Here is a 26,928-nt window from a genome sequence, read left to right as displayed (position 1 = left end):
TGACGGCCTGGGAACAGTGGGTTAACTGCCTGTTCAGGGGCAAAACGACAGCTTTGTCTGTACCTTGTCAGCTCGGGGGTTTGAACTCGCAACCTTCCGGTTACTAGTCCACTAGGCTACGCTGCCGCCCCATCACATTGCAGATTTTAATCGTCTATACCTGTTTGAAAATGCGGGCACAATCAGAATGTGGACAAGGTCAGGACAAAGGATGCAAGTTAGAACCAGGTATAGACTTATTATGGGCTTATTAGCAGCAGACTGGTAATGAATAGATGGAATTTCTACACCAAAGGTTGGAGCGACGTCAGGAGGGTCAGGGACTGTCAGTCAACCAAACCAACATGGGATTCCATAATATACGTAATAATATATTCCCTTTAGCAGACGCTTCTACCCAAAGCGACTTAGTCATGCACCATGTGCCATGCTCTACCAACTGAGCTAGAGCCACAGCTAGAACCAACCACATCAATCTGGAGAAAGCTGCTTCACAGCATTTATATTATTATAAAAATGTATAAGCAATTATAATGACCTATTAAACAGGGTTTTTATTACAGTGTTACCAAAAGAAGACGTGACATTTTCACTGTTCATTAAAATCCACTTTAATTCCAATATGACACAACATCAACAAATAAACATGCAAGACTTTTCTATCTCTACATCATGTTATACAAATAATGGTTCTGTAGTTACAAAATATATATAAATATGTAGGGCCATTATTTACAGAACATTTACATTACTACATCCATAACTTAAATAACGTTTATTTTACTGTTATATACATTTAACAGGTATTATTATTGTTATTATTGTTATTATTATTATATTTCATTATTATTAATCTAGTAGTGGTATTCTAACTCTGAAAAACAAAGCATGTTGCAGGAGAAAACGGGACCATATGGGACGCTGCTGTGCCTGAATGGTCAAGGAGCAGAGGCTAGAGCTGTCCTTGGTAAGCATGGATGGAGGGAGGGCAGGAGGCTATGTAAAACACACAGCACAGGGTTAGGTTCAACAGGCTACTTATACAGGGTGATAACATGGCCGGCTAGCCAACGATACTGTACATTCAGCAGCTCTTGGTTTCCACTGAGGTAAAAGACAACACTGTACAGAATCTAGCACACATTTCCCACAATCACGCAGCCAGTTGACTTGGTTTGGAGGGCTGCCGTGTGTGCCAGGCAGTTTTTGGTTCTCCTTAGTAATTGACGGACTGATTATAAGTCATTGGTGGATCACTGGTATGAGAGGTTCACTCAGGTGGTTTTCCAAGGTCCAGTAAGGTACATAAAATACGTGAGCACTTCGGCCCGTAGAGCTCTTGTTGCTGTGTACCATTACTTCTTTTAACTGAGTCATTTTGGAGCATTCATTCAACTTTACAGACATGGAGAATTTATCCCCTGTCTGTTTCAAGATGGAAAACAACGCTCTGGATAAGAGCGTCTGCTAAATGACTTAAATGTAATGTAAATGTAGTTGCTAAATTCCATCATGAATTGCAGCTATTTGCAGTATTATTTTATGCCTTGTTGACATACTGAATATTATGCATGCAGGAATCCAATTTCTATAAATGTTTTAACTGGTTTGAAAAAACAGCTAGTAGTTTTACTATGGCAGTACATTTTATGAATAAGTCTAGTATTTCTTGGATGTATCTGTAGAAGTATCTCTCTCACATGCGCACGCGCACGCACACGCACACACACAGTTTATAATTTGCCGTAACCTTTCTTGTTGTATATAATAGACAGTTAACAATACAAATGTGATGCTCGTGCCAATCGTTAGTCACCATTGTAAACATTGCAGTTGTGTAAGAAGCCGGTCCATTGCAGGCTTCCTGTTCTGATTAGATCATACTGTGTAGGTGTACACAAACAACACCCCCCTGCGCACAGAGCCAGTTGTATAACTTACACACATCAAATATATATGTCTCTCTCTCTCTCTGACACATACACATACACTCTTTCACATACTCTCTCTCTCACTTAATTTTTCTCTGTCTCCCTCCCACTCCCTTTCTCTCTCTTTTTCCCTTTCACTCTCTATGAGATGGTGCAGTTCTTGCTCTTCCTCCTCTGGCGCATTTGTAGCTGTCCGTGCAGCTGCCCGTGGTTTCCTCCATGTAGGGGTCCATGTATGGGTCCATGGCCCCCCATCCCTCCCACTCCTGTAGGGCTGTATCTGTGGCGCAGCTCCTCATTGTTGAGGTAGCGTAGCTGGATAGGTCTGGGGATGGGCTCACCCAGGAAGTAACCCTCATCTTCTTCAGACTCAGAGGACGAGGAGCAGCTGGAGCACCAGGGGTCTGCCCCCTCCCCGTACCCCTCTCCACCACAGTATGGCCCCCCCAGGCCCAGCGGCTGAATCCCCCCGCCCCCCGCTGCATTGTGCAGGGTGAGATCTGAGGTGGTGCGAGGGCAGGGTCTATAAGGCTGTTGTCTGTAACCACCCATGCCCCCAACCCCAAACAGGTCCCGGGCGGTGCGGCCGGCGGGGAAACGGTCGTAGTCCTCCTGAATGCGACGGTGTGGTGGTTCCATCATGTGATTTGCCCGGTCGGCAGCCAGGTGGAGGGCGTTGTCAGAGCGTGAGCGTCGAGAGCGGCGGTGGTGGCGACCGCTGTTGCGGTGGTTGCCGTTTCCATCATTACCGTTGCCGCGGTGTTTCCGTCGCCGTGGTTGCGTTGGTAGTTGTTGTTGCCGTATGGGCTCTGGCTCATTGGGCCGACGACGAGGTGTCCTCTCAATCATGGGGGGCATGCGGAGGTTGCCACTACTCCCCATCAGGGCCACACGACCTTTACCCTCAAAGGCCAGAGGCTGGGGGGCGTCCCAGTACCCCAGGGGGTACCCCACCTGCATGGGCGCATTCAGGTTCCTGTACGGCCGAGAGGAGGTCAGGGACTCAGAGCTGCGGAACTGGACAGGGGAACCCAGTGTCCCCATGTTGCTCTTCTCAGACACATTCATCCCAGAATCCTTACTAAGGTCTGGCATGGAGAACCTGGACAGGTGCTCCTGACGCTTATTGACTCCATCCAGAGAGTTACCTGGGAAAGATTCACAGACAGGTTATTGATACTTTATTACCTGATTGGGAGCATAAATCATTAGCCATATTATCATTTATTCAATCATATCTACTGTCTAACTTCTAAACTCAGGTGAGAGGGCACAGCACCTGTAGCGTTGGACAGGGCCAGAGACTCCATGGATCCTCGGGGGGTTTGTTCCAGAGGGGTGAGGGGCTCTGTGAAGCTAATGCCGTTGCTCATGGCGTTCCTGGTCAGGGGGGGCCTGCTGTCCCTCTGGAAGCCATGCATGCTGATGCTCCTCTTGTCTGAGAAGCCCTGGCCTTGGCTGGACACCTCGTTAAAACTCATCTGGGTCCTCAGCTTGGGTGGCCGGAACTCGTCCTGGCTGTGGTGGATCCAGTTATCCTGGAAGGATTGGCCCCTCAATGCCGCCATGGGCGTCCGCTTGGTGTTGCCCTGCTCTTTAACCCAGGACTCAGGCCTCTTCCCTGGGTTGCCAGAGCTCTGGGTTGGGGGGTGGAGTTTGGGGCTGGGGCTGTAGCCCTGCCTGGGGTTACACGGGCCCAGGAGCAGGGGCGTGGGGGTTGGAGAGGGGTCCCGCGGGGAGCCCTCATAGGCTGCCTCGTATGCTGGGGGGTAAGGTTCGTCCCGGCTCATCCACACCTGGTTGAGACTAGGGGTGCGGCTTGGGGTGCGACTGGGGGTTCGGCTGGGTGTCTGGATGGAGCCAAGGCTCAGACGGTCCATATGGATAGACAGGGGGTCCACCTCGACAGACAGACGGTCAGGCATGGGCGCTGGCTGGCGACGCTCCTTCTCGGTATTTCGGTGATCCTGTTTTATGATCTTGGTGCTGTGGCGGGACTCACGGGAGCGGGCACTCTGGAAGGCCGAGTCCGAGGAGTCAGATTCATCTGGGTCCTGATTGATGGAATTGATTACATAATTGAAATACATAGAAAACACACATACAGGTGTCACCAGAACATTCAGTTAAATGCTGGTTGTTCACCTGTCCGGCGCTGCAGGAGCGTGAGCAGTAGATCTGTCCCTGTTTGGGCAGAAAGGGGCGCCCCAGGAGGGAGCGCTTACAGCGGGCACAGCAGAAACACTCCTCTGTGGCATGCCAGTGCTGCCCGTCATATGTCATTTGGCCCTGGTCAATGCCTGGGGAGAGGATCACATCCTGGCATTAGCATTAGAAATGATGCTTACTACTAATAAGGTGTCAGTTTCGGGATATCACAAACTGATTCTTAATGATCACAGACAATTGGAGTCTTGATCTTGTCTTTGGATGAAAGAACACTGGCATAGGCATATGGTATATCAGCAGCATGACCGTCAGTCTAACTGACTAGCTGAAACCCATCATCTACAGTGAGAGACAGTAACTTTCCTCAGTAATGAGCTGAGCCAAGCACACAGTCTCTGAAGAGCCTGCTCAGAGCCTCAGCTAATCTGTAAAACATGAGCCTACAAAATATTTGTATGATATTTACTGGAAGAAGAAATGAAATACAGCACAAACACTGCTTTTTATTTCCCAGAAGCTTGATATTATGATTTTATCCAAAACTGGGAATATGCGGTCTGTATAATAACTAAATAAATAACTCAATAAATATACATTTATTTCAGATTTGATGACTATTGGCACTTAACGACCACAGGTTCTTTGAATGGCTCCATTAGGTTGTCGTCACCGGTAAAACATGTCGATAATGAGATGAGTTGAGACATGGAGAAATGGAGGTAGAGACACAGAAAGAGACAAAGGGAGACTGATGGCGTGTGGGAACAAAACAGTCACAGAGACTTGAAACAGGGGGGAGGATACATGTAAAAAGAGACACTAACCATGTTTCCATCCCAAATTTTAAAGCCATGCAGTTTATTAGGCTACAGATGAAATAAGTTATAATGAACTTCACAGAGTGGTGAAAGTGCACAGTGATCTTAATGCTCCTTTCAATACATTTCGATGGTGTTTTTCTGGCGACATGATTATCGATGCTTGACTGCTATCTGACAAAGAGTTGGTAGAGTTGAAAATGTGATGGAAACACATTGAACTTTAGATTTCTTTTCGGCACACGAAAAAGTTAATTTTGTGTGCACTATGTCGACACACTATTATTTTTATCCACACTGGAAACAACACTGGTGGAAAAATGTGCATATTTTCGATGAGGATTTTACAATATTCGCATGAAAATCTGTCGCCAATTGGATGGAAACCACGCTACAGAGAGCGAGAAAGGGATAAAAATAGGTCAAGGGAACAAGAAATGGTAAAAAGAAAAGCAGGTATGGATATAATGTCAACAAGAGAGATGGAGGAAGATGGACAGCAATGAAGAGAGAAGCAGTTACATAGAGGTGAAGATGGACGTACAAGTAGAGGATGCAGGCGCGTTTTGAAGAATATAGAATCATTGCATGATTTATTAATTGAACATACGAGCTGACAATAACAAAGAAAGAGAGTTGTAAATACACTGATTGAAGTGACAGCAATAAGTGATCATAGCTGTCACCTGGATTCATCTGGTCAGTATATGTCTTTGAAAGAGCAGGTGTTCCTAATGTTTTGTACACTCAATGTATGTATACATCATGTTCAGGAAACGTCTAGAACCGTGTACCTATGTGTTCACCGCAGGCGTCACAGTACTCTGCGTAGAGGGACTCAAAGCAGTTGCAACAGTGTGGGTGTCCATCCTTCATGATGTAACGCTGGCCGCCCAGCGGAGCCTCACACTCATAGCAGCAGAAGTGTTTCATGTGCCAATGCCTGCCCTCCGCCTCCGTACACTCATCAGCAAAGATAATCTAAAGCAAAGCAAAGCAGAGAGAGAGAGAGAGAGAGAGAGAGAGAGAGATAGAGAGAGACCATTCATCACAATCATCAGCAAACCGGAATCTAAAGCAAATAGATCCAAAATCATCAGCTAAAATAATTAAAGATAATATGCAGGAAAGACAGAGAACAGACTGTCAAACCATAGACCACTAGCGAGGGTGAGAGATACACACCAAGCGGAGACAGATTCTTACCAAGTGAATATCACACATATCTTAGAATTAGCTGAAATAAGACTTAGTCAAACCCAGCAAGACTTCCTCAGATAACTGAGATGTGGAAGGTGACACCCCTCAACACTCTGAGTCCAGGCGTGCTTACCTCATCACAGGCACAGCAGCGGGGTTTGAGCCTCTCTGCATGGTGCCGGCCGCAGTAGATCTTCCCTTCTTGGTGGAAGTAGATGAGGTCCACCAGGAGCTCCTCACACATGCAGCAAACGAAGCAGTGAGGGTGCCACACCAGGCCGTGGCCTGCCCGCGATGCAAACACCACAATGTCCCGTCCATTTATCTGGCCCCCACACTGAGAGAGAGAGAGAGAGAGAGAGAGAGAGAGAGAGAGAGAGAGAGAGAGAGAGAGAGAGAGAGAGAGAGAGAGAGAGAGATGAGACAGAGGGGAAGGAAGAAGGAGGGGAGAGAGAGAGAGGAGGAGGAGAGAGAGAGAGAGAGAGAGAGAGAGAGAGAGAGAGAGAGAGAGAGAGAGAGAGAGAGAGAGAGAGAGAGAGAGAGAGAGAGAGAGAGAGAGAGAGAGAGAGAGAGAGAGAGAGAGAGAGAGAGAGAGAGAGAGAGAGAGAGAGAGAGAGAGAGAGAGAGAGAGAGAGAGAGAGAGAGAGAGAGAGAGAGAGAGAGAGAGAGAGAGAGAGAGAGAGAGAGAAAATACATGTACAGGGGGGAAGAAGAAGGAGGGGTAGAGAGAAGGAGGGGAAGGAAGGAGGAAAAAGGGGAAGGAAGAAGGAGGGGGAGAGAGAAGGAGGGGAGATTGAAGGAGGAGGGAGAGAAGGGAGAAAGATGCCAGTTACGATATGAATAATCCAATGTTTCTAAATGTGAAGTGCATGATCTTATCACCGAAGGGCTTTTATGGCTAATCCTGCTGATTAGACATCAAACCAAAAACAATGGCAAAGAAAGCATCTCATTTAGACATGAACAGATCTGAGTAGAAAGCTGAATTTATTTTCAAATATAAATTCGATTTGCTGTAGCACATATTTTATCCCATTTGCACCATCCCCTAGTGGTGCCCTCTATGTTTCTGCTCTTTGTGCTGTAGGTTTTCTGTCATGTTTGTTTTGTGTCAGCAGTGAGTACCTGTTCACAGATGGCCCCACTGATGGACAAGGGGAAGGGGCGGACATTGCCTCTTCCCAGGTTGTCCCTCTTTCTCTGGTTACTGAAGAGCTTGAGCTCCCTCTTCTCCTCGTCGTCCAGTGTGTTGCAGTATCGGACCTGACGACCAAACCAAAACACTCTTTCGTCACCCATATCAAAAACATTAGGCATCCCTTCATAAATGTGTCGAAGGTCACTAGACACAGGTAATCAGGTAAACTAGTGTCACCTCGTTGTCGTGCGGGGGCAGCTGGTGAATTAGCTGTTTGATGCGGTGCTTCTCTCCTGGGCTGTTCACATACGGCACCCTGTCCTCAGGTAGAGAACCGTAGTACTGATGCACCTGACAGGGACACAAACCACAACACTGGCTTTAGTCTCACAAAACGCTAAGGGTCTTAGTTCAGCATAGTGACAATCTTCTACAGCCTTGGTACATGTTTGTTTTTGCACTCAACAATTTTTGTTTGTTTGTTGTAATGACAGGATTGATAGAGTGGCTGGTCTGATCCTTCCTGAAGTATGCCATGTGCCTACCTATCATTATAAACGTTACTATCTCTGTAAATTGAATGGTAAAATGTCTGTCGATTAAAAACAAAAGTTAAAAAACCCTCCCAGATGAACCTGAAAGCAGCAATTTTTAATGAATAGATGATGGCTTTATATTCTGCTGTGTTGGTTATTGTTCTGTCCTCCATCATCCTTGGCCTTGAGAACAACGGCTGGAACTAGAAGTGTCTGGAACAAAGGCTCTTGTGTCTCTGCAGCAGACACAGCCTTGGAGAGCAATGTTCTCTTTCATTGCAGACAGTGTTTTGTAGAGTCCCGATTGTAGGCTCTTATTCCACTTAGCTTTATTAGTCCATATATGATGGAAATTTGTCTTCTGCTTTTTATCCAACAAATGCGTTCCTTGCTCTAGGGAACATGGAAGGGAGGGAGGGAGCATGGCAGCATTGCATCACATGTCCCACTTGTGCAGCACTTTACCGTGGAGACAAGCAGGAATTATTACTTCAACCTGAGACATCAATGCCAGCAAACCTCCAGCTGCCAGCTCACTCCCACTAGATTTTTGCCCTGGTCTACAGTAGGATTTGAACCGCCGACCTTCCAGTTGCTGGCCCCCCCTCAATGCTACCGCAGCCCCCATAGTGATGGGAAAATAGAAAAGTATCTATGATTTCTGAATGCCTGTAGGCTACAATCAAAGTAATTATAGGCATTCAGGAAAACTTGTTGAGCTGAAGTCACATGATAGAAAGGAGGGAAAATGCTTCAGGTAATTATTCTTCAAGAATCTTATGGTACAATTAAAGTTTTGTCACACCTCAATGATTTGCAACATAATCCTCGACACATACAGAGCAGATTTAAACTAAAATCATTGTGTGGCTCACACCTAACATTGCACAAAATAAATTAGGGCCTTCCAATCCACTAGAAAACAGCCATCTAGTCAACAGCAGACGCTAAACTTAGTTGTAGGTCACAATCATCCAGCAGGCTTGATTGCCTTCATCTCCTGTAGGTTCAGAGAAAGGCCACAGCCTCCCTCAGAATCCTGTCAAGATGGCTAACTGGAGAAAATAACTATCATCAGCCCTGCCTGTCATCTATTAACAGAGCTCCTGAAGGGAGGGAGGAAGGGAGGGTGGGGAAAGGAAAGAAGGAAGGGAGGGCAGGTGGGCTGGAGGGAGGGCGGGTCGGCGGAAGGGGAAAGGAAGTAAGGATGGAAGGATGGGAGAGAGGGAGGGAGCGATGGAGGAAGGGGTGGTGGGAGGGAGGGAGCATGGCAGCATCGCATCACAGGTCCCACTGTGCAGCACTTTACAGTGGAGACAAGCAGGAATTATTACTTCAGCCTGAGAACAAACAAAGGACTAACTTCTCCCTCATCTGGACAGCTCCCGTCAATGGAAAGAACTAATCATTTTTATGTCTGTGCTGTTTTCTCTCTGTGGTGAAAGTTTATGTTTCAGTTTGTTCCAATTTGAGGGGTTAGGAATGACAATCCTGAATAAAACATAGCAATCCAACAAACAGAAAACAATTCTAGAATATATAATACACACCATCATTACACCACTGAAACCAAAAGAGGCACCATCATTTCATTACTTTCATGTCATTCAGACGATGCAGTCCACAGATTATCCTTCAGGTCATCTTCATGGTTTGGTCACGGTTGTCATTAGGTTGGGCTCTGACCTCTCTGCTCATGTCATCTCAACAGTGACAGTTGAGTAATTTCTTCACATTTGCACTTCCATGAAATGTTTGACAGCTAATTTGTTATGCTTGGTAGGTCTCTCTCTCTCTCTCTCTCTCTCTCTCTCTCTCTCTCTCTCTCTCTCTCTCTCTCTCTCTCTCTCTCTCTCTCTCTCTCTCTCTCTCTCTCTCTCTCTCTCTCTCTCTCTCTCTCTCTCTCTCTCTCTCTCTCTCTCTCTCTCTCTCTCTCTCTCTCTCTCTCTCTCTCTCTCTCTCTCTCTCTCTCTCTCTCTCTCTCTCTCTCTCTCTCTCTCTCTCTCTCTCTCTCTCTCTACCATCAGTTCTGCTGCTTGTTTATCAATCAATGAATCCACCCCTCTCAGATAACTAGGAAAATTAAGAAGGGGGAAAAGAAGAAGGGGAAAAGAGGGGTACAAAGTGGATGGTGTACCTGCTCAGGGCTGAGACCAGGGGGCACCCAGGCGTATTCCTCCAGTGCGCAGCCTGAGTCGTCGTCAGAGGTAGAGTTCCCCTGGAAGTCATACATCAACTTAGTGACACTCTTCTCCATCGCCAGAGACATGGCCCTCACCACATGCTCCTCACTGGGACACTTAGAGTAGACACAGGTCTTACTTTAGCAAAGCAGAGAGAGAAAGGGAGAAAGGGGGAGAGAAAGACAGAGCGCGAGGGAGGGAGGGAGGGAAAACAAAGAGAGATATAGAGAGGAGAGAGAGAGAAAGATAGAGGAAGTAATTAGTATTCTACACTACAGGCTGCGGTTTCAGATTTCTCAGGGCCATACATCAGGGCTATGGCAGATATATGAAAGCATTTTCACCAATTTGTTATAACCAATTATGCATAAATATTGTACAGAGTCATACACACAAACACACACACTGGCTCAGACTTTAATAAAACTGTCAAATGTACAAAATGTTTGTGCCATTATAGTTTTCAAAACTAATATACAGTCCAAACACAGAAATCTAACACAACAAACCTAAGTTATGTGACCATTTATCAGATATGGCTGAGCTCCTAAGACAGTGTTGATCATAATTCAGAATATGAATTAGAATGAGCAGAGATCAATGCAGAGGCAATAGAGATAGAGATAGAGAGAGGGAGAGAGTGAGAGGGAGAGGGAGAGGATGGATGGCTGGATAGTGGAACAGCTGGACACATTACTAATACATGACTGATTAGGAGGAGACGGTATCTGCTGCAGATCGCTACCTGCCGTCACCAGAAACATGGCACTGAAAGCAATTCATTTAGGGAGAAAATGGGACATTTTATAGCATGAATGGATGGTGGGTGATAGGGGTAAAGGCCAGGGCAAGGTGCCCCTACAGTAAGTTGGTCTATATGACAAACAAGATGGGTTTACTGTAGCTAATCCACTTCCAATAAAATCAGTCCCACCACATGACTCGTCACGGATCAGGCTCAAACAGGATCTGTCCACCATTAATCCAAAACAACATTCCCTCACCACAACACAGACACCCTGTGGAACGTCCATTACTTGGAATCTAACAGATAGCTACATCAACTTTTCAGAGCTTCTTACACAACACACAAAGCCACATGAGATAACTAAAGCCATGAAAGCACAAGGACATAACTAATCTCCCTCGCTGTGCTTTGAGGAGTGAGCCAGTGAGTCAGACTGCATGAGGTAGTGTGGTGTGTTGTTTATCTCGCTCTAAGATGGACGCTGCTGATTCCTCTAGGGTTCTAGGTAAAGCTGGTGCTGATGTAGCTGCTAGCTCTTGGCCTGGCCCAAGCAGGCAGACAGTGCATCAGTTACATCACAACTGTATGGAGTAGAGAGAGTGGGGGAGAGAAGGACTCATGGGAGACCTGGAGAGTGTGTGTGTGAGTTCGATGTAACACACTCTCACTACGCCGAGTGGTTTGTCATCACGCACTCCTCTAATCTGCCCCGGCAACACATTAAGGGGGTGGAGGAATTTGGAGGGAGGGAGGCAGGCAGGCAAATTTGATCTTTCACTTTTTTTCCTCACTGGTTTGTGTTCAGTTCTGCGTTCTAGAGAGAGAAAAAACAGAGGCTTGTCTATCAGTCACAGCCAATCAGAGATAACATGCATTATGTGCCATTAGTTCACTGATAATGAATATGAGCACATAGCCAATATGAGTGACACATCATCTGCATCGCATGAATGACAGCTTTGGCCAGGAACATCATTATTACCACTCTTGTTACATACTGTAAAGTTCAAGGAGGTTCAGTCAATAATCACCATGACATTTAGTTTTGCCATGGCTTAAAGAAAAAGTTTATCAGACAAATATCAAGAGGGGATGAATGCTGCCACATCTCATTGTCTGTAGAAGAAGGTAATCACTCAATTTTAATGAAAGGGTGGTAGTATGCTTTCTACAGTGTCCAAAACTACAAACGACTTCATCTTCAGAGAGAGAAAGAATTAGAAATAGATATGCTGTAAATGGAGAGAGATTGATAGGTATAGATTTTGGCTCTTTAATCTATAGCAAAGAACAAGCAGCAAAAACATATACATGATCAAATACAAATCTTAGAATCAACTATTAAAGACTACCAGAACCCACTGGATTCTCAAATTACATTGAATGAACTACATGACAAAATTACAGACCTTCCAACCCAAGAAGGTCTGTGGGGTTGACGGTAACCTAAATGAAATTATAAAATATACAGACCACAAATTCCAATTGGCTATACTTAAACTCTTTAACATCATCCTCAGCTCTGGCATCTTCCCCAATATTTGGAACCAAGGACTGATCACCCACAAATTTGACAGCAATAACTACCGTGAGTGGGATATGTTCAACAGTAACCCTGGGAAAATCCTCTGCATTATCATTAACATCGTACATTCCCATTCCCGTACATTCCCTAAGCGAAAACAATGTACTTAGCAAATGTCAAATTGGCTTTTTACCAAATTACCATACAATAGACCAGGTATTCACCCTGCACACTCTAATTGACAAGCAAACAAAACAAAACAAAAGCATATCATGCTATGTTGATTTCAAAAAAGCTTTCGACTCAGTTAGGCATGAGGGTCTGATATACAAATTGATGGAAAGTGGTGTTGGGGGAAAAACATACGACATTATAAAATCCATGTACACAAACAACAAGTGTGCGGTTAAAATTGGCAAAAAAACACACACATTTCTTTCTACTGGGCCGGGGGGTGAGACAGGGATGCAGCTTAAGCCCCACCCTCTTCAACATATATATCAACGAATTGGTGAGGGCACTAGAACAGTCTGCAGCACCCGGCCTCACCCTACTAGAATCTGAAGTCAAATGTTTCTGTTTGCTGATGATCTGGTGCTTCTGTCACCAACCTAGGATGGCCTACAGCAGCATCTCTATCTTCTGCACAGATTCTGTCAGACTTGGGCCCTGACAGTAAATCTCAGTAAGACAAAAATTGTATTCCAAAAAAGGTCTAGTTACCAGGACCACAAATACAAATTCCATCTAGACAACATTGCCCTAGAGCCCATAAAAATGATACATACCTCGGCCTAAACATCAGCGCTACAGGTAACTTCCACGAAGCTGTGAACGATCTGAGAGATATGGCAAGAAGGGCCTTCTATGCCATCAAAAGGAACATAAAATTTGACATACCAATTAGGATCTGGCAAAAAATAATTGAATAAGTTATAGACTCCATTACCCTTTATGGTTGTGAGGTCTTGGATCCGCTCACCAACCAAGAATTTACAAAACGGGACGAACACCAAATTGAGTCTGCATGCAGAATTCTGCAAAAATATCCTCTGTGTACAACATAAAACACCAAATAATGCATGCAGACATATTGGAAATAATACCTGACACATTGGAAATAATTTACAAAGAAACTAGAACGCTATTTGACCCTGAACAGACAGTACACATGGGCAAAATACCTGACCACTGTGACTGACTCAGAATGAAGGAAATATTTGACTATGTATAGACTCAGTGAGCATAGCCTTGCTACTGAGAAAGGCAGACGAAGGCAGACCTAGCTCTCAAGAGGACAGGCTATATGCACACTGTCCACAAAATGAGGTGGAAACTGAGCCGCACTTACTAACCTCCTGCCAAATGTATGACCATATTAGAGACACATATTTCCCTCAGATTACACAGACCTACAAAGCATTAAAAAAAATGATGAAATCCCATATCTATTGGGTGAAATACCACAGTGTGCAATCACAGCAGCAATATGTGTGACCTGTTGCCACAAGAAAATGGCAACCAGTGAAGAACAAACATCATTGTAAATACAACCTATATTTCTATTTATTTATTTTCCCTTTTGTACTTTAACTATTTGCACATTATTACAACACTGTATACTGTATATACGTAATAAGACTATAAGAAATGTTTCTTTTGTGAGTGTAATATTTACTGTAAATTTGTTATTGTTTATCTAGTTCACTTGCTTTAGCAATGTAAAAGTATGTTTCCCATGCCAATAAAGCCCCTTAAATTGAAATTGAATTGATTTGAGATTGATAGAGAGAGAAAGAGTTATAGTGATCTGTCAAATCATTGCTGAAATAAATGTAATAATTTTCATGTGTCATGCTTCACCAGCCTCCGTCCTCGTCCTTCCATCCTCATGTGGATCTGACAGTCTCTGTGTGAGTGTGCATGAGAGAAAGAAGGGGAGCGTGAAGGAAGGAAGGAAGGAAGGAAGGAAGGAAGGAAGGAAGGAAGGAAGGAAGGAAGGAAGGAAGGAAGGAGAGAGTAAGAGAGAAAGAGCCTCTTCTTTATGTAAAAACGAACATGAGAAGAAGTGCTCGTCTGAAGCATTGAACACCTAACCAAGGGTCCATTACTTCTTCACTGACAATTCTCCACCAATCATATGCCGCTGTTGTGCGTTCCCCATGTCACACTGCCGTTATAATAAAACACATGACATGTTTCTCTTAAATATCACATTTACATACATATTCAGATCCTTTACTTAGTACTTTGATGAAGCACCTTTGGCAGCGATTATCGCATCGAGTCTTCATGGGTATGACGCTACAAGCTCGGCACATCTGTATTTGGGGAGTTTCTCCCATTCTTCTCTGCAGATCCTCTCAAGCTCTGTCATGTTGGATGAGAAGCGTTGCTGTACAGCTATTTTCAGGTCTCTCCAGAGTGGCCCAGGCTCTGGCTGGGCCACTCAAAACATTCAGAGACTTGTTCCCGAAGCCACTCCTGTGCTGTATTTGCTGTGTGCTTAGGGTCGTTGTCTTGTTGGAAGGTGAACCTTTGCCCCAGTCTGAGGTCCTGAGTACTCCCCAGAGCATGATACTGCCACCACCATGCTTCACCATAGGGATGGTGCCTCGTTTCCTTCAGGCGTGATGTTTGGCATTTAGGCCAAAAAGTTCAATCTTGGTTTCATCAGACCAGAGAATTTTGTTTCTCATGGCCTGAGAGTCTTTACGTGCCTTTTGGCAAACTCCAAGCGGGTTGTCATGTGCCTTTTACTGAGGAGTAGACTCCAATCAAGTTGTAGAAACATCTCAAGGATGATCAATGAAAACATGGTGCAATGAAAACATGGTGCACTGTCTTCAAACTCCCTGTCATAAATGAGCCAAGGCACAGCGTGCATGTAATTCCACATCTTTAATGAAAGTGAAACCTTCACAAAAAAACAGGTAAACAGAAACCGAACGTGGCGCAACCATGGCGCACACAAACATTCACAGAAAATAAATAATTACCCACAATATTAGGTGGGAAAAAGGCTGCCTAAGCATGAATCCCAATCAGATACAACGATAGACAGCTGCCTCTTATTGGGAAACCCACTCGGCCAAAAACGAAGAAATAGAAAACATAGAATGCCCACCCAAATCACACCCTGACCTAACCAAATAGAGAAATAGAACGGCTCTCTAAGGTCAAGGCATGACAGCACCTGAGCTCAATTTCGAGTCTCACAGCAATGGGTCTGTTTTTGCTTCATCATTATAGGGTATAAATGAATTTAATCCACTTTATAATAAGGCTGTAACATAAGAAAAAGTCTGAATACTTTCCTAATGCACTGTATCTATACTATACACATCCTTCATCTGTGAAAGTTATGAGCAAAAACTCTGTAATGATAATCTCTAAACACTGATCAGTATCTCTTTTCTCATCTCATGTTCAACAATGAGAAACAAAATGGTGATTGATTCTATTTGCAGCCACAAAAATATCAGCAGTTGCATAACTTGCCCACATAGTCCATTATGTCCTAGAATGGGAGAAATTATGTTGTTGTTTTTTCTTGTTATTTTTTTAAATAAAAGCAACTCAAAATATATAATAGCAAAAACTATCAAAGAGTATACAAACATTACAAACAGTCTGGGGGACATTAGCTATTCGCTGTCCCAACATCGGGAAACAAAGGGAAACCCAGCCGCGAGCTTCCAAGTGATGCGAGACTACCAGACGAGCTAAATATCTTTTATACTTGCTTCGAGGCAAGCAACACAGAAGCATGCATGAGAGCACCAGCTGTTCTGGACGACTGTGTGATCACGCTGTCAGTAGCAGATGTGAGCAAGACCTTTAAACAGGTCAAAATCCACAAGCCAGACGGATTACTAGGACGTGTACTCAGATCATGCACAAAGCAACTGGCAAGTGTCTTTACAGACATTTTCAACCTCTCCCTGAGAGAAATACCTACAAGTTTCAAGCAGACCACCATAGTCCCTGTGCCCAAGAAAGCAAAGGTAACCTGCCTAAATGACTACCGCCCTGTAGCACTCACGTCATTAGCCATGAAGTGATTTGAAAGGCTGGTCATGGCTCACATCAACACCATCATCCCGGAAACCCTAGATCCACTCCAATTCGCATACCGCCCCAACAGATCCACAGATGACGCAATCTCAGTCACACTCTCCACTCTGCCCTTTCCCACATGGACAAAAGGAACACCTATGTAAGAATGGTGTTCATTGACACAGCTCAACGTTCAACACCATAGTGCTCAAATAGCTCAAACCTATGTACGAATGGTGTTCATTGACACAGCTCAGCGTTCAACACCATAGTGCTCAAATAGCTCAAACCTAAGCAAGGACACTGGGACTAAACACCCCCTCTGCAACTGGATTCTGGACTTCCTGTTGGGCCTCCCCCAGGTGGTAAGGGTAGGCAACATCACATCTGTCACGCTGATACTCAACACGGGGGCCCCTCCGGGGTTGGTGCTTGGTCCCCTCCTGTAATCCCTGTTCACCCACGACTGCACAGCCAAGCATGACTCCAATACCATCATTAAGTTTGCTGACGCCACAACAGTTGTAGGCTTGATCACCGACAACGATGAGTCAGTCTATGGGGTCCCAGGACAAAAAGCTCTCCCTCAACGTGAGCAAGACAAAGCTGAACGTGGACTACAGGAAAAGGAGGGCCAAACATGCCCCCAATCACATCTACAGGGCTGTAGTGGAGCATGTCGAGAGTTTCAAGTTCCTTGGTGTCCACATCACCAACAAACTATCATGGTCCAAACACACCATGACAATCGTGAAAAGGGCACGACAACACCTTTTCCCCCTCAGGAGACTAAAAAGATTTGGCATGGGTACTCAGATCCTCAAAACGTTCTACAGCTTTACCATTGAGAGCATCCTGATCAGTTGCATCACCACCTGGTATGGCAACTGCTTGGCATCCAATTGTAAGGAGCTACTGAGGGTAGTGTGTACGTCCCAGTACATCACATCACCAAGCTTCCTGCCGTCTATTATTCAGACCCCTCCATTTTTTCCACATTTTGTTTTATGAAAAGAAAACTAATCTACACACAATACCCCAAATGATAAAGCGAAAACAGGTTTTTATAAATTTGGGCAAATTTATAAAAAACAGAAATACCTTATTTACATAAGTATTCAGACCCTTTGCTTTCAGACTCAAAATTGAGCTCAGGTGCATCCTGTTTCCAATGATCATCCTTGAGATGTTTCCACAACTTGATTGGAGTCCACCTGTTCTTGATTGGAGTCCACCTGGTAAATTACATTTATTGGGCATGATTTGGAAATGCACACACCTGTCTATCTATATACAGTGCCTTGCGAAAGTATTCGGCCCCCTTGAACTTTGCGACCTTTTGCCACATTTCAGGCTTCAAACATAAAGATATAAAACTGTATTTTTTTGTGAAGAATCAACAACAAGTGGGACACAATCATGAAGTGGAACAACATTTATTGGATATTTCAAACTTTTTTAACAAATCAAAAACTGAAAAATTGGGCAAAATTATTCAGCCCCCTTAAGTTAATACTTTGTAGCGCCACCTTCTGCTGCGATTACAGCTGTAAGTCGCTTGGGGTATGTCTCTATCAGTTTTGCACATCGAGAGATGGATTTTTTTCCCCCATTCCTCCTTGCAAAACAGCTCGAGCTCAGTGAGGTTGGATGGAGAGCATTTGTAAACAGCAGTTTTCAGTTCTTTCCACAGATTCTCGATTGGATTCAGGTCTGGACTTTGACTTGGCCATTCTAACACCTGGATATGTTTATTTTTGAACCATTCCATTGTAGATTTTGCTTTATGTTTTGGATCATTGTCTTGTTGGATGACAAATCTCCATCCCAGTCTCAGGTCTTTTACAGACTCCATCAGGTTTTCTTCCAGAATGGTCCTGTATTTGGCTCCATCCATCTTCCCATCAATTTTAACCATCTTCCCTGTCCCTGCTGAAGAAAAGCAGTCCCAAACCATGATGCTGCCACCACCATGTTTGACAGTGGGGATGGTGTGTTCAGGGTGATGGGCTGTGTTGCTTTTACGCCAAACATAACGTTTTGCATTGTTGCCAAAAAGTTCAAATTTGGTTTCATCTGACCAGAGGACCTTCTTCCACATGTTTGGTGTGTCTCCCAGGTGGCTTGTGGCAAACTTTAAACGACACTTTTTATGGATATCTTTAAGAAATGGCTTTCTTCTTGCCACTCTTCCATAAAGGCCAGATTTGTGCAATATACGACTGATTGTTGTCCTATGGACAGAGTGTCCCACCTCAGCTGTAGATCTCTGCAGTTCATCCAGAGTGATCATGGGCCTCTTGGCTGCATCTCTGACCAGTCTTCTCCTTGTATGAGCTGAAAGTTTAGAGGGACGGCCAGGTCTTGGTAGATTTGCAGTGGTCTGATACTCCTTCCATTTCAATATTATCGCTTGCACAGTGCTCCTTGGGATGTTTAAAGCTTGGGAAATCTTTTTGTATCCAAATCCGGCTTTAAACTTCTTAACAACAGTATCTCGGACCTGCCTGGTGTGTTCCTTGTTCTTCATGATGCTCTCTGCGCTTTTAACGGACCTCTGAGACTATCACAGTGCAGGTGCATTTATACGGAGACTTGATTACACACAGGTGGATTGTATTTATCATCATTAGTCATTTAGGTCAACATTGGATCATTCAGAGATCCTCACTGAACTTCTGGAGAGAGTTTGCTGCACTGAAAGTAAAGGGGCTGAATAATTTTGCACGCCCAATTTTTCAGTTTTTGATTTGTTAAAAAAGTTTGAAATATCCAATAAATGTCGTTCCACTTCATGATTGTGTCCCACTTTTTGTTGATTCTTCACAAAAAATTACAGTTTTATATCTTTATGTTTGAAGCCTGAAATGTGGCAAAAGGTTGCAAAGTTCAAGGGGGCCGAATACTTTCGCAATGCACTGTAAGGTCCCACAGTTGACAGTACATGTCAGAGCAAAAACCAAGCAATGATGTCGAAGGAAATGTCCGTAGAGCTCTGAGACATGATTTTATCGAAGCACAGATATGGGGAAGGGTGCCAAAACATTTCTGCAGCATTGATGGTCCCCGAGAAACACAGTGGCCTCCATCATTCTTAATTGGAAGAAGTTTGGAACCACCAAGACTCTTCCTAGAGTTCGCTGCCCAGCCAAACTGAGCAATCGGGAGAGAAGTGCCTTGGTCAGGGAGGTGACCAATAACCTGATAGATCTCCAGAGTTCCACTGTGGAGATGAGAGAACTTTCCAGAAGGATAACCATCTCTTCAGCACTCCACCAATCAGGCCTTTATGGTTGAGTAGCCAGACGGAAGCCACTTCTCAATAAAAGGCACATGACAGTCCGCTTGGAGTTTGGTCTGATCTGGTCTGATGAAACCAAGATTGAACTCTTTTGCCTGAATGCCAAGAATCACCTCTGGAGAAAACCTGGCACCATCTTCTGTATACCACCCCTACAATGTCACAACACAACTGATTGGCTCAAACACATTAAGAAGGAAATAAATTCCACAAATGAACTTTTAACAAGGCACACCTCTTAATTGAAATGCATTCCAGGTGACTACTTCATGATGCTGGTTGAGAGAATGCCAAGAGTATGCTGTCATCAAGGCAAAAGGTGGCTACTTTGAAGAATCTAAAATATAAAATATATTTTGATTTGTTTAACATTTGTTTGGTTACTACATGATTCCATATGTGTTATTTGTTATTTAATAGTTTTGATGTATTCACTACTATTCTACAATGTAGGAAATAGTAATATAAAGAAAAACCCTTGAATGAGTAGGTGTGTCCAAACTTTTGACTGGTACTGTATGTACTGTATATCATTTCCCTGACACCTTCACAGTTCACATTTCATTTATGGCAGAGAGGCTTGTTGAGCGTGCAGGGACAGAGCTGGATGCGGGATATAGCATCCTAAAGCCAGTGTCACATGAATACTGACTATAACAGACCGAGAATGCTGGACCTAGCAGCCTAACTGTTGAGGCCAGGATGGACTGGGCTCTTCAGGGAGCTGTGTGACCTGTACAGTACTGTCTGGCTGGATTAAATACACAGCCTCTAGGTATGTCTGGGTGACAGATATAAAGACACTTCTCTCTCCCCAGCTCTACTGACAGCACTTCATCACTCACAGCTGTAGAGGAACTTCAATGGTTCTGCTCATCCAATGAACTATTGAAGAAAGAATATATGTGAAGCCACTAAGCTTTACTAGATGAGAGGGTACATGTGTAACTCTGTGTCGTTGTATCTGTCGAACTGCTTTGCTTTATCTTGGCCAGGTCGCAATTGTAAATGAGAACTTGTTCTCAACTTGCCTACCTGGTTAAATAAAGGTGAAATAAAATAAAAAAATAAAATAAAAAATGTGCGCGCGTGTGTGTGTGTGTGTGTGTGTGTGTGTGTGTGTGTGTGTGTGTGTGTGTGTGTGTGTGTGTGCGCTTGAATTGGTTCCTCATGTACGAGTGATTTAAATCCCCTCTAGGACTGGTGTGTCCTTCCTTTGCAATACTGTAAAACATCAAACACATTTATAATATGCCCTCGGGCCATTGGGAAAGTTGTGGCAGACAAATGTATAAATTACCAAAGTGCTTAAAGGTCAATTATTGAAAAATTGAAAATCCGGATTCATTGAGTAAGTCTGCTAGTGTATAATAGAGGAATAATCAGAGTTGGGGGAAATACTGTAAATGTATAATTTATGTTGAAAAGTGTTCTTCTCTAATGACATAACTCAGCAGTGTATGGATTAAACCTCCATAAATATTAATTTGGCTGATAAGGCCCACTTTCAATGGTAACTGAGAAGGCCATTTTCTATTGTGTGTAGAGTGGATTGGTTTATTGGTTCTATCCCATTTAGACACTTTATTTGTCTAAACTACTCAACAAAAATACATGAACAAAATAATATGTCAATCTGCTGTGGGACAACAGACAGATGCTACCTAACACCATCCCACTCACTTACTTCCTGTATCACCGCCTGGTATGGCAACTGCACCGCCCTCAAACACAAGGGTCTACAGAGGGTGGTGCAGAGGGCCTAATACGTCACTGGGGGAATGCTCTTTGCCTTCCAGAACATTTACCAACCAGCTTTCAGTATCACGTCAGAATTAGACATTCATCCATGTATCAAAATGTCAAGTTTCGAAGTTGTTCCAAATGGGACATTTCGAAGGGTTAATGGTTAGGTTTAGGTATTAACTCTGAATTTTGAAGGTTAGGGTTAAGTTCAGGCATTAACTCTGAATTTTGAAGGTTAGGGTTAAGTTCAGGCATTAACTCTGAATTTTGAAGGTTAGGGTTAAGTTCAGGCATTAACTCCAAATTCTTAAGAGTTAGGGTTAAGTTTAGGCATGTACTCTGAATGGTTAACCTTTTCACACTTATCAACAAACTGGTGTGATCATTCTACAGTGGTTCCTGCAGCATACGGTCAAACTGGTGTGATTAGAACGCTTATTTAGAACGTCCAGTTTAGATTGATGCAACAGTCAGCATTTGAGCTAGCCTCATTGGTTTTTCACAGAAACATTTTGCGCAAACACAGTCCTTACAAAGTTATGTCCTGAATGTGGCCAGTTTACTTGAGATGCAATATTCAGACATTTACAGAAGTAACGACAGCATTACACAATCATCCAAACTGGAAAATGTAGGCTACATTAGTCCTAGTGCTATACATTAGTCCAAGTGCTAACTGAGGAAAGACTGACATAACACAAGAAGTCATATTTAGAAAACAGAAACCACAATATGAATAAGCTAATAGCAATGACTATTTATAATTCATCACATTACAGGTGAGCTCAACATTGATCGAAATAATTCAATAAAACACTTTCTAGAAATCGAAAGTAATCATAGGATGGGTAGTTTGTGCGCGTCGGCATATTTTTTTTCTTTTCGCGTCAACCAAAGATAATAAGAGGAGACAAGAGGAGTAAGGTCTGTTTGCAGTATGCATGTTGAAGGGGGTGTGTCATCTATGATCATTCACTTCCCTTCATTCACCTCCGGAAGTTTACTTGGAAGATGAGTGAACCATTCCTTCACCTTATTTGATTTTTTCATTCCTTTATCTCATTATAATATATTTGGTCTGAGACGTTTACGTGACACCCAGAATGCATTGTATAATGTCAACAAACATGGCGCCACATATAGCTGGCAAATATCTTAGCATAAGCTCATTATAATCAGTAAAACCTTCAAAAAAGTATTGTACACAAGTCATAGGTGTCTATTACAATCTATGCAATAATCGGAATGCATTATTTGTGACCAGTACTTGAAAACGTGAATAAAACGGTAAATACATTATGCTCCATACATACATACTTACATACCGTATGCTACAGTAGAAACGACAACACGGCATACAGAAAATAAAGCACTCACTTTTTTGGGATCCTGAGTGGCGCAGCGGTCTAAGGCACTGCATCTCAGTGCTCGAGGCGTCACTACAGACCCTGGTTCGATCACAAATGGCAAGGTTAGGATTTTGCCTGGGCAGGCTGTCAATGTAAATAAGAATTTGTTCTTAACTGACTTGCGTCGTTAAGTAAACATGTCCAAAGTTATTATTTGTAAGAATAATATCAATGCAAAAATGCGAGCACCGGCCAGAAAATGGGCCAGTTCCAGCAAGACTGTTTATATGTCTGCATACTTCGGGAAGGGCTCTCCTCGAAGAGGGAAGGTTGTCCAGCTCAGTAAAGCCTCAAACATACATTTTTTTTGCAACACTTAAATGGGCTACTTATTTGTGAATTAATGAGGAGGTGGAACACACCTCAATTCAAACTGTTGTTAGAAAAAACAACTTGTTAGAATTTTTGGGAAAATTGACAAGATGAAACATAGCCGATAGATAATTTTCAGGCAGCGCACGTTAACTGTCCTGTTGCGTAACAATCACATTTTGGAACAGTGAGTGTATTTTGACATCATGTGCATAAAACAACTCACGCTGGGGCGACCGTTATTTGGAACTCACACGTGAAAAGGTTATGGTAAGGGTTAAGGTTTGGGATAGGCTTAAAACAAACATTTCAAAAACAACTTTCCATCGCTGGATTAGAATATGCAATGTTTGACACCAGAGGCAGATGCCCCTAGTGGACGGTTTCCACTTCATCTCGCGACATCCTCGGACATGGATGGATGTCGAATACTGACTTTTATCACAGGTGACCTGGCTGCATTTACACCAAGCCGTGTCTGAGGAAGGCAAGGAAGATCTTCAAGTATGCCGGTCACCCAAACCACGGACTGCTCATTATGTTATCATCTGGCAAATGGTATCGGAGCATTGGGTCTCGGACCAACAGGCTCCAAGAAAGCTTCTACCACCAGGCCATTAGACTGTTGAACAACTAACCGAAGCTGTCTACCTGCTCAAACCTGCACCTTAGAGACTACTTGCACATCAACAAAAAAAACATGCTCCTAACATGCTGACCATACCGCTCGTGCGCTTGCGTCCGCGTTCTATTTAGTTCTATTTTAGAGCCTGGATACGCCCGTTGACACGTGTGAGCAGTGTGGGTGCAATGAATAACATGTATGTGTACATTTATTTTGCACTCGAAGCGGGCGTTGGGCTCAGCATGTTAGCAGCATTCTTCACACATCCAACCCTTACACACACGCACACACACACACAGCTAACACTGCTGTTCTATTATATACTATGTATTTAACTGCATGACCAAGACACTACCCACTTTATGTTTTTAAATACTGTCAAACTTGACATAGCACATTCATTATATATTCTGTATATCCCATTGTTCATTATCTATACTGTATATTCTGTTGTTCATTATCTATACTGTACTATAGTGTACATATCAGTTTACCACCTTCTTCTAATTACTTCTTATTTTTGATTGACTTCTGATTATTATCATATTGAAATTAGCACTGCAATGTTAAGGGAGCTAGCACTGCTTGTGGAAAAAGGAAAAAGTACCCAATTCCCATGCTTGAGTACAAGTAAAGATACCTGAGTAGAAAATGACTAAAGTAAAAGTGAAAGACATCCAGTAAAATACTACTTGAGTAAAAGTCGGAAAGTATTTGGTTTCAAATATACAGTTGAAGTGGGAAGTTTACATACACTTAGGTTGGAGTCACTAAAACTGATTTTTCAACCACTCCACAAATTTCTCGATAACAATCTATAGTTTTGGCAAGTCGGTTAGGAAATCTACTTTGTGCATGACACAAGTAATTTTTCCAACAATTGTTTACAGACAGATTATTTCACTTATAATTCACTGTATCACAATTCCAGTGGGTCAGAAGTTTACATACACTAAGTTGACTGTGCCTTTAAACAGCTTGGAAAATTCCAGAAAATTATATCCCGGCTTTAGAAGCTTCTGATAGTCTAATTGACATAATTTGAGTCAATTGGAGGTGTACCTCCATGAATTTCAAGGCCTACCTTCAAACTCAGTGCCTCTTTGCATTACTGGGAATGTACTGAAGGAAATAAAAGATGAAATAAGTCATTCTCTCTTCTAGTATTCTGACATTTCACATTCTTAAAATAAAGTGGTGATCCTAACTGACCTAAGACAGGGAATTTTAACTAGGATTAAATGTCAGGAATTGAGAAAAACTGAGTTAAAATGTATTTGGCTAAGGTGCATGTGAACTTCTGACTTCAACTGTACCTACTGTCAGAATAATAGTAGAGAGAATTACTTATTTCAGCTTTTATTTATTTTATCACATTCCCAGTGGGTCAGAAGTTTACATACACTCAATTAGTATTTGGTACCATTGCCTTTAAATTGGTTAACTTGAGTCAAACATTTCGGGTAGACTTCCCACAATAAGTTGGGTGAATTTTGGCCCCTTCTTTCTGACGGAGCTGGTGTAATTGAGTCAGGTTTGTAGGCCTCCTTGCTCGCACACGCTTTTTCAGTTGCGCCTGCAAATTGTCTATAGGATTGAGGTCAGGGCTTTGTGATGTCGACTCGAATACCTTGACTTTGTTGTCCTTAAGCCATTTTGCCAAAACTTTGGAAGTATGCTTGGGGTCATTTTCCATTTGGAAGACCCATTTGTGACCAAATGTTTACTTCCTGACTGATGTCTGATGTTGCTTCAATATATCCACATAAATTTCCATCTCATGATGCCATCTATTTTGTGATGTGCACCAGTCCCTCTTGCAGCAAAGCACCCCCACAACATGATGCTGCCACCCCCGTGCTTCACGGTTGGGATGGTGTTCTTCGGGTTGCAAGCATCCCCCTTTTTCCTCCAAACATAACAATGGTCATTATGGCCAAACAGTTCTATTTTTGTTTCATCAGACCAGAGGACATTTCTCCAAAAAGTTCCATCTTTGTCCCCATGTGCATTTGCAAACCGTAGTCTGGCTTTTTATGGTGGTTTTGGAGCGGTGGCTTCTTCCTTGCTGAGTGGCCTTTCAGGTTATGTCAATATAGGACTCGATTTACTGTGGATATTGATACTTTGTACCTGTTTCCTCCAGCATCTTGACAAGGTCCTTTGCTGTTGTTCTGGGATTGATTTGCACTTTTTGCACCAAAGTACGTACTATTGTTTGTACAGATGAATGTGGTACCTTCAGGCGTTTGTAAATGAATCCCAATGATGAACCAGACTTGTGGAGGTCTACCATTTTGTTCTGAGGACATGGCTGATTTCTTTTGATTTTCCCATGATGTCAAGTAAAGAGGCACTGAGTTGGAAGGTAGGCCTTAAAATGCATCCACAGGTACACCTCAAATTGACTCAAATTATGTCAATTAGACTTTCAGAAGCTTCTAAAGCCATGACATAATTTTCTGGAATGTCCCATGCCATTTAAAGGCACAGTCAACTTAGTGTATTCTCTTGTGACACCTGTTATTCAATATGAATCACTTTCCACGTTCTGAATAATATGAAATGGCAATAAAAAATGTAAGCTTGACAAACAGGTGCAAATGTGACCTTATTAAAGCAGGCACAGTGCCTACAACTCTCACAAAGGCAGCATAGACAATGTGCACAATGACTGATCATTAGATAACAAACTGTTGTATTCCTGTTGGGCCTTGCTGGAATGTCACCTCATCCCTGTGACACTGTGCTACAATAAGAAGTAGAACGTTTAGAACATGTTCACAGAGTCACAGTGACTCTGGAGAAACACACACCAAAGCAGTGGTGACAGTGTGGATCAGAGTGTTAACCCACTGATTCACGCATGGTGTTGCTGTAAGTCCCCCTCCCTGTGGACTTACAGCAACAGCCCAAATGTCATCAGCTGGCCCCTTTCTCTCTGAAGCTGAACTCACAGCCATCCCCGATTAATAATGAAGTGATGGAGGGAGGGAGGGAGGGAGGGAGAGCATACACAAATCCACCCTTCCTAACACTCCTAAGGAACTGATTATTTCACTCTGGGTAAAAAAGAGCGTTCCAGAACACAGTGGTCTCCCCCTCTTCCCTCCTTCCACCTTAACACACTTTTCACTTAGCAAGAAACCAGTGTTCCAGAAGACAGTTATCTCACCCCACTTCCCTCCCCCTCTCTATATGCCAATGGGGCTGGTTTCCATGGAGTAA

At 43.3% G+C, this 26,928-nt stretch overlaps 1 protein-coding gene across 5 annotated transcripts in view; it reads right to left on the bottom strand.

The window, feature by feature from the left end:
* Positions 1–1,910: 1,910 nt before the first annotated feature.
* The window catches only part of LOC118370709 (prickle-like protein 2), a 56,992-nt gene continuing 31,974 nt past the window's right edge, over positions 1,911–26,928 (bottom strand). The window contains exons 1-10 of one of the 5 annotated variants that reach the window (XM_052481930.1): positions 23,302–26,211; positions 22,732–22,802; positions 9,930–10,113; positions 7,494–7,607; positions 7,244–7,381; positions 6,252–6,455; positions 5,713–5,899; positions 4,077–4,231; positions 3,211–3,985; positions 1,911–3,079 (exon numbers count right to left, since the gene is read on the bottom strand). In XM_052481930.1, the coding sequence (XP_052337890.1) occupies positions 2,073–3,079; positions 3,211–3,985; positions 4,077–4,231; positions 5,713–5,899; positions 6,252–6,455; positions 7,244–7,381; positions 7,494–7,607; positions 9,930–10,061 (2,712 nt within the window). In that variant the 5' untranslated portion in view covers positions 10,062–10,113; positions 22,732–22,802; positions 23,302–26,211 and the 3' untranslated portion in view covers positions 1,911–2,072. Of the gene's footprint in view, positions 3,080–3,210; positions 3,986–4,076; positions 4,232–5,712; positions 5,900–6,251; positions 6,456–7,243; positions 7,382–7,493; positions 7,608–9,929; positions 10,114–22,731; positions 26,212–26,928 lie in introns of those variants that run through there. The other 4 variants (XM_052481931.1, XM_052481929.1, XM_035755796.2 and 1 more) reach the window with 4 other exon arrangements.

The sequence above is a fragment of the Oncorhynchus keta genome, chromosome 27, assembly GCF_023373465.1.
Source record: "Oncorhynchus keta strain PuntledgeMale-10-30-2019 chromosome 27, Oket_V2, whole genome shotgun sequence".
Taxonomy (NCBI): Eukaryota; Metazoa; Chordata; class Actinopteri; order Salmoniformes; family Salmonidae; genus Oncorhynchus; species Oncorhynchus keta.
The sequence above is the reverse complement of the archived record's forward strand: the minus strand, read 5'-3'. Positions and strand labels throughout refer to the sequence as shown.